The 8,892-nt window shown below is 39.5% G+C and overlaps 1 protein-coding gene across 1 annotated transcript in view; it reads left to right on the forward strand.

Annotated features, from left to right (window-relative positions):
- ANKFN1 (ankyrin repeat and fibronectin type III domain containing 1) overlaps positions 1-8,892 on the forward strand; it is a 103,101-nt gene that overhangs the window by 54,643 nt on the left and 39,566 nt on the right. Inside the window, exons 5-6 of the mRNA XM_014308954.2 lie at positions 1,231-1,425; positions 3,459-3,572. Coding sequence (XP_014164429.1) covers positions 1,231-1,425; positions 3,459-3,572 — 309 coding nt within the window. The remainder of the gene's footprint in view (positions 1-1,230; positions 1,426-3,458; positions 3,573-8,892) is intronic.

Raw genomic sequence — 8,892 nt, forward strand, 5'->3', positions numbered from 1 at the left:
TTTATTTTCAAATTAAACATCTTTACAAGTCCTACTTTCTAAACTGCAGATTGAACAATTTTAGGCTAAGAGCAACTCTGAAAATAGGACTTGATTCACCACATTTCACTGTACAATCAAGGGGCTTGTTTGGGAACTTGGGCTAAAATCAAACCTATTCTAGTTTGTAACCTATGTGATCTTAATTTTCACCTTGATGTAGCCCACCGTAGTTCACACAGAAAATCTGAACTGCTAAACATCAAATTAATATTATTCTGAGCATGGGAGGAAAAAATCTCCATGTGGCAAGCTGCTCACTGCCTGTCAGAGGACTAATTAAATTCTCTGGACAAAACTGTGGCACAAAAAGCTGGAAAGAGATCAATTCTCTACCAGCCATGGACCTTAGGCACAAAAAAAATCTTAATTTTGCCTGTCAGATCTCTTCTTGTTGGTGAAGTTTATATATTGTGTTTGTAACCAGTACAATCTCCTTTTTTAAATGTAAGTTTACAATATTATACTGAAGCAGAGGTTAGAGAGCAAGGTTATTGTTTTAGCTTGGTTTTCATATTCTGATTTACCACAGATATGCAATTTCAGTCTAATTGAGACAATTCTAAGCATATGAGAAATACCTGAGGAAAAAAGGCAAATTTATTCATGTTGTTAATGACATTTAAGAGGCCAGATCTTTAAGGAAAATAAAATAAATACAATAATACAGAAACACTGTCAGAATACAACCTGACACCCTGTTATTCAGGGTGCAGGTAGCAATCGGATTAAATGGTGGCTGCAATTCTCCTGGAGTGACAAATGTGGATCTGTTGAAGTGGTGATCCTGTAGAAGGGCTCCAGTTTCCTCTGAAGGTCCAGTGGTGGTTATGGAGGTCTTGTCCTCTGAGAATCCAGTGGAGAAAAGGCAGCTGTGGTGTTCCAAACCTCAGATCATATCCAGGTAGGAATGCTTGGTTCCTCCCCCTGGGTGGAGCATCTCCCAATGGGATGATGTAATTTTATCAGCCATGCAGTGACACAGAATGGCCCAATAACAGAAGAGATCCCTCAGAGTTATCAGGGATGAATGAAGGAAATAAGGAACTCTGCCTCGCCTGGTTTTAACAGCTTATGAAGATGCTGATGGAATACACACTTTTGGGTGCATCTTACATTGTAACCTAAGATATGTTCTGAGCATGGCCAACACTTCTCCAAGCACTTCCTATTTCCCTCTTTTCCTGGCAGTTGTGACCGTGGAGAGCAGGTCTGTGCACCTGAGCACGCTGGTGCAGGAGGCCCAGCAGAGAGTGACGGAGTTATCGGCGCAGGCAGCGAGTGAAGGGCTGGGCACGGAGAGCGCCGAGAGGGAGAAGCAGCTCAGGGGCTGGGAGTGGAGGGCCAGGCTCTACCAGCGCATGAAGGCCGGCTACGAGCATGCCCGTGAGTATGTTGCCTTTTTCTCAGTTTGGAAATGAAACTCGAGGTAATTTTAGTAAGGAGGTAATAAAAAAGAGGATCTTTATTTGAAGGCCTTCAGGGGCAGTTATAGAAAGAGGTCCACAAAAGCCCACCCCTACAGGGATAAGTACATTTTATAAGTTTTAGGAAATTAGCATAATGGATAAAAAGCACCAATTAGGAGGATAAGTGGTGATGCAATTCCCCCCCCACCTCCAGGTCAAGCCTCTTCTCTGGAGTTCCCCCCTTGGCACTAGCTGTGCTCTGTCCATGAAATGGATCTCAGGGAATTGTTCTCAGCCTTGGTTACCAGGAAGAACCAGGACAGCACTGGTGCCCTGCACCTCCTGGAGCTTGGAGCTCTGGAATTTGTTTTGTCTTTCTGCTTGAGGAAGGGCTATGGAAAAGCACTGGGCAAACTAGCTACTAATACAACAGGCTCCAAATATATATGTGGAGAATACAGAGAACATATAAAACAAAAAAAGGCAAAAATGACATCAAGTACAGGGAAGCAGCAAAATTCCAGTCAGTAATCTGCAGCTGAGAACCTTCTCCTCTCATGCTGATCCTCACGGCACTGCTGTGAGTGGGGGCTGGAGGAGGCTGGGATGGGGAAACTGAGGCACAAAGGTAAAAAAGGCCTTTCCAAGAGGGAGAAGGAAATGGCTGTTAGAACAATAAAAGGACCAAATATCTGAGAGAAACAAGCACATGGCTCCTTAGGTTGCATAAAAGTAATACAACATCCAACATACCAACCAATCATTCAGGATACAATGATTCTGCCCTGCTTATCCCTTTTCACATTCACTCCTGGATCTCATTTAACATGTTCAGAATTTAAAACAGGATGCTATAAAACAACATATGAATAGCCAGGGAGAGGATGGAGACATTGGCCCTTTCTCTGTTGTAATTTGATTATTTTTCAAAATATTTTTCAAAAGAACTTACTATTTTGGAATGGGATTGTTCTAAATATTTGATCAAGCAGTGAAATTTCATTTTGCACATAAATATTGTGAAAATTTAACCTTAATTTTGATAAGCACTAATCTTAATCTTGGTATCCATTTCCTCACCACAGCCACAAATTGAGTTACTTTAAACAGTTGTACAAGTGAGTCTGTATCCAAACTAAATGGAATTTGGGCCCAAATGAAGAAGTAAACATGCTTGAATTGTTTCTAGACACACGGATCTTTTAGCTGTATCCTATGTGATGAAATACAATCATTGCCATTAACATTTTTAAAACCATCCTTATATAAATGTACTCACAAATAATTTTTCTAAATGTATTGTATGTTAAGGTTATTTCTTCAAGACAGATGTAGTGCTCCTTCTCTTAGATAATAAATACAGGAAATACAGAAATAGTTAAAGTTAATATACTGACTTTTTAAATCAATCCCATCAGTAAGTCATGACATTTTTGTGTTTGATTTCTGAACTGAGTCTATTGATATTCTGCAAATTAAGGGGTTTTTTTTTCCCTTTTCTTTTTTTAAACAAAAATGTTAGACCCCAATTGACAACTGTATTTTGGAACTATTACACCAAAACAGTTGTGGAATTTGCATTTTTTGAATCCCAATAACATAAAAATGTTTTCTGGTTTTTGATAAATTTGAGTTTGTTAGTGAAACCATCAAGGTTTCATTAGCTCTTTAAGGTTTTGTCCTTTCCCTCTCCTCTTACCCACCCCAAGAGATTTATAGGGGCTTTTCATTGACATAATTAGCATGGATCTGTTTTATTGGGTTACATATATGCAGGAAGATATTTTTAACCAAAAAGGAGCCAAAAACCATGATAGAAACAAATGGTGTCTGCAGGATATTGTTAGTAGGGTCACTAATTAAAATGCTCAAAAGGCAGAAAACACAAACACCTACAACCCAAAGCTCACAATTGCAGGGTGATTTTCAGTGGGTTCTTTGAAGACTCAGGAACATTGTTTGAATAGGATTTGTTGTGCTGAAGAGCTGATGTTTTCTCTTCTCTCCCAGGAGCCCCCGAGGCGCCAACCAATGTCTGTCTCATGGTAACGAGCAGCACATCACTCACTGTCACCTTCCAAGAACCCCTCAGTGTCAACTCAGCTGTGGTGACCAAGTATAAAGGTACTGGATTTAGACATCTTTCATTCCCCTTAACAATGTACAAAAATTTGATGGCTAAGTGGCAAAGATATTTATATGCAAGAGGTTATATTGTCATGCATGTAGTGTTTGAATGTAATTATTTTCCCAGTAAACAGACACAGAAGTGGAATTTTCTTGAAAGATTACCCAAGGACAAAATTTTTATTAAAAAAAAAAAGGAAAAATAAATTAACCAAAAGCTTTCTCCATGAGTGCTTTGAAGAAGTTTGCTTGACTCACTGTGGTGAAGACATCAGCTCAATGACTGGGTTGAGATGAGCAGTTACAAAACACAAACTAACTTTTGGTGCCTGTGGGCTCCTGAAACCATGTGTATCCTTGTAAAAGCCAAACCCACACCACCATTCCTTAAAGGAATGCCTCTGGAAGCTGAAACTTCTGGCACAGGCATCATACAGCTCAATTAATTAGCTATTCCAGGGCTGCCACATCATTCTTGGAAGAGGGATACATTTGGGGTGGCACCAGTTAGTTGCAAAGTGGAATGAATATGAAAATGCTTCCATCTGAATAGCTCTGTTGAATAGAGATGGTTTTAAAACAGAATTTCTGTTCCACAGGAAATTCCAACATTAAGAAAAAAAAGCAAGTTTTATTGAAGATTAGAACAAAAATTATAATTTTTAAAATTTCCTGTTTAAAGGAACTTTCAGGTTTTCTACAATCTTTGGAACACTAAGTTCTTCACTGTTCAGCACCACAATCCACAGCCTCCAGCTTGCAGTGGGAGCATGAATCCTCCCACAGGTCAAGGGACTGGGGATGTGAAGCCTCCTTGGCTCTGCCCAGAGGAGTCAAGGAGTGGGAGCCTCAAAGTCCTCTTAGTTACTATTTCCCCCAGTTTCTCCCTTCATGCTTCCTGCTGTGTTTGTTTCTTTGTATTAACATTGAAAACTCCTTTCAGAGGTGCCTAAACCTAAAGTTTCCATACCCACAGGCAGCATTGTCCTGGCTGTGTGGTGGGGAATGTTTCATGTTTCCATGGGGGTGTCCCAGGGATGGTTTCAAGAGGAGAGGTTCAGAAAGACCCCGTCCCTCGAGGGTCCAGCAGCCCAGGGAGCCCTTCCAAAGGTGGGACAGGCAGTGCACAGGCTGCACTGGCACCAGCACAAGCTCCCAAAGCACTACAGGAGTTTATTTTGGAAAAGGTACATTGTCTCTTTCCTTCCCCCTCCTGCTTCTGGTCACAGATTCCACTCATCGCTGGCTGTGCCCAGCAAAATAATTTTTTGCATTCTACAAAAAGAAACCAAAACCCAACCTCCCAGACACTACTGAAGCCACCAAAGTGATAATGCCCTGATAGCCTCAGTAGAAGGCAAATGAATGTATTACACCTAGTCAGCTGTACAGTGCTGCAGGAAGTGTGATTTTCAAAAACATCAAAGCCCTTTAGAAGCCTAAATCTAATTTTCAGCAATGGGTTGTGTTGCCAGGAAACTAAATTTCATTTAAGAGCTTCCCACTGCCTGATTTACTTGTGAAAACAATACTTGGGCTCCTAAAACACCAAAGTTCTCTAGAAAATATCAGACTGTTCTTTGTAATAATTGTATTTTAAAAATCCTGAAACATTGTCCACCCTCTAATTATAATGATTCTTGGTGTTTTCACAGAAAATCACATTCCCAAACAGAGATAATTTTTAAAAATAATTTTGTGAAGGTTGCAGTACTTTTCTCTTGGGTATTCATTTGGGTTGGGTCTGGTTTGTGCAATGTCTGTGGTGTCCTGTTTTTGATAAACACAGCATTCAGAGAAATTTAATCCAACCTGACCTAACTTTCTGATCAGACCAGGTAGCACTGCCCTGTATTTTGAATTACCCTCACTCATGATCATTTTATGCTTTATCAAGTTGACAGTTAGTCTTGCCAGAATATTCTTTTTAAATCCTTTGTCCCAGGAGACTTGTATATTTATGGTTAGATAAAAAGAAAGATCATTAATAGCTCCTTTTGGTGACTTTCAGGAATTAATTAAGCACTGGTTGTAGAATTGTTTATTACATTATGGAGTGAGATTCTTTGTGCTACTTTGAGGGGTCATAAAATGAACCTTTCAAATGATCACTTGCAAGAATGATTAGAACCAGCTAGCAATTACTAGCCCTGAAAGGAGAGCTTGATAACAAAGTGTGAGGATCTTTTTAGTCAGATATATAAACCTCCTGTCCAGAAAACCACCGAAGCATTTTCCTAATTCCGGAAAAAAAAAAAAAAACCCAGGCTGTTAATGTGGGTTTTTTTTCCCCTCAATACTTTACCATTTCTTTTTCTAAGCAAATTAAAATTCAGGAGCATTTGCACCAGTGTTTAGGGAATACCTGCTCATTAACAGAAACTAATAATGTTCTTTTCTCTGGACCTGAACTATAGGGAATAAAAACAGACATCAATTCTGTTCAGCTTAGTTTAGTTCCCTAAAAACAGTGAAAAACTGCAAATTCAATTTATCCTGTGTCATCTTCTTTTTTTTCTCTTTTTTTTTCTCTTTTTTCTTTCATTTTTTTTCCCCAAAGCTTTATTTGCCCAAATGTTTTTTAGAAACTGGGCTTGGAACATTATCTAACTGTCTGCTGTTTTCCTGTGTGTGATCTTTTCCCTTGTTAGCTGTATAACTTACAAATAATCATACAGGAGAATAATACTTTGCACTCACTCTCTAACCACTAAAACCATCTCACTTCATTAGGAGATTTAATTTTAACCACACACGGTGAATGGGTATTGACTTTGGTGTCCCAGCTGGATGGCAGCTCAGTGACTGCATTCTGTTCAGCCATTGCTTTAAGGAGCCAGAGTATTCTTTACTTCCTCTCCTGGATTGTTGTTTAATGTTGCAGGCACCATCCTAATGGCTCCCTTCAGTTTCCCTCTGGAGAAGGCTGCAGCGTGGTGGTGGCTGACGTGAAATGATTCCTAAGTATATTGTAACTTAGTAAAGTGTTTTGAGGCTGGAAGCAGACAGCCATGGCATAAATCAATAATAAAAGTAATAATCTGCTGCATGCTAAGAAAGACTCCAAGCCAGAGACACCTCACTCCAGCCAGTTTTAGGAAGGATGTGAAGCATCACTATAATATTGAGGGGGAAAAACCCTGCCCTTGGCTAATTGTGCCCTAGAGCCAAACTTCACATCCCACCATGGAAGTATTTAGGACCGGCTTTAGTTTTACATCTTTGAAAACACAATCAAAACATTCCATGTTAACATACAAAACATCTTGCCACAGTTTGAAGCCAGGGAGAGCTTTCTTACACCACCACACTGGTACTGCAGGGTGTTTTGTTATCCCAGAGCTGCAGCACTGCAACCATCTCGATGAAAACAGCAGCACAATCAGCACTCAGACAGCACTCAGCTCCCAGGAGCATCCCACTAGAAATGAGCAGCAAGTGCTTGCTGGGCTTTAAGAACCATTGTCTTTCACTAACCAGCTTTTTTGGGTTTGCATGTTCCACACAGCACATACACACAAAGAAAGAAGGATTTTTCAGAGGAAAAAATTAAAGGTAATGTTAAGTAATTTTGTCGTATTTATTTTCTGTGGATTTTAAACCTGATTATTATTTTGCTTGTACAGTGAATAAGTACAGATAAACCTCCTCTTACTGCATTATTTTTTTCATCCATTTCCCATGAGAAGTAGTCATAATAATGTTGTGATACCAAAGTATAGGATAAGGAAGGAAAATGGACACAGTGCTGATCACTACCTACTGGAAAGGATCATCATGCAATGAAAAATCTCTGTTTATATTTTATTTACAATTTTTAAACAAACATCTATATTCCCTTTTGAAGAAAAAAAATGAAACAGCTTGTATAACCCAAGTTGAGCTAATTTATTTTAGAGCCTGGAACTATTTATGTTTGAAGAGAGAGGAAGAAAGACATGTTTGATGTAGCAAACAAAGCTGATCTTCTCTGTTTGGTTATAGCTGTGAATGCCAAGTTATTTTCCAGATAGTGATGCTGAGCTGTCTGGGCCACTTTAGCCCTTGTTACCTTTTTGTTCAGTTTGGTCTTTTAGCAGAGAATTTCATGTTTGTTAGAACTTCCTAGCTGCCTTCCAGGATTTCTTTTGGATGGAGAGAAGATCTTTATTTTCAGTCAGTGTAGCTCTTTAAAATACAAAACAAAACAGGTTGGCTTGGATCAGGAAAGAAGGAGTCATGTTTTGCTTAAATTTTGAGAAAAGGTCGTTCCCTGCCTCCTTTCTTCCAAAGCATTTTGTGATTAATTTCACTTTTTTTTTTTTTTAATGAGAATAATTGTCTTTGAGTCACTGTTCCAGTCCTGGCTGGATATGCAGCAGCCCCAGGATGTTGCTGTCACATGGCTGCATGAAAAGGGTCAGTTCCAGTCCAGAACAGACCAGTACAATTTACTGTTATCACTGGCAGTCTCAGTAAGGGATAGGGGAGCTGCCTTTGCACTCAGGGTCAGCACCTGTGCTCAGGAATGAGGAGCCTGGGCCTGTGTGAGACCTGCCCTGGAGCTCCAAAGAAACCTGGATCTGGGATTCTCAGCTGGCTTCTCACCAAGTTGATGGGAAATTTACATTAAAGATTTCAGTGTGAAAAACCTCCAAGACTCTACAGGAGTGATCTATAAATTTAGTGTGATTCTGCATGTTTTATTCTTGGGGGTCATCCTTTCACAACTAAATAATCTCGTTTTGTGTGGGCTTCTGCTTGTTCCCATGAACACATACAAACAGCAGATGCCACATTTTTAAATTATGTGTTTGATATGTTTATCAAAAGTTGGACTTCCATGTTTGACCAAGTTTGGATTTGTTCCATAGCGGGCTCCCTGCAGTGATCCTCAAAGACCTAAATGTACAGATATATTGCTATATATCTGTATCTCTATATCCATATCTATAAATATCTTTCTCCACTTTGGTGGCAACTATCTGCTCCCACAGCAGTGTCAGAGTGGAAAGCAGCAAGCCTGTGGTTCTGTGCTTTCTTTGACTTCTAGAAGAACCCTGGTTATGGAAATGAATGCTTGTGCAAGCGAGTCTTATGAAAACAAAGTGCTTTAATAATAATACCCCTGTCTCTCTAAAGTAGATGCTGTGTCACTGCTTGATTCTGGTCCAGTCCATAGCGGAACTGAGCAGCATTCTGTACTTGTTCTTGAACCCTTTCCACTTATTATTCAAAGTTTCTTTGTATATTTTGAATTCATTCTCTCTGTTTTCAAAACAGTTCTTGCTCCATAAAAAGAAAAGAGAATACATTTCTTTGTAAGACATGTGAATTT

The sequence above is a fragment of the Geospiza fortis genome, unplaced genomic scaffold, assembly GCF_000277835.1.
Source record: "Geospiza fortis unplaced genomic scaffold, GeoFor_1.0 scaffold221, whole genome shotgun sequence".
Classification (NCBI taxonomy): domain Eukaryota; kingdom Metazoa; phylum Chordata; class Aves; order Passeriformes; family Thraupidae; genus Geospiza; species Geospiza fortis.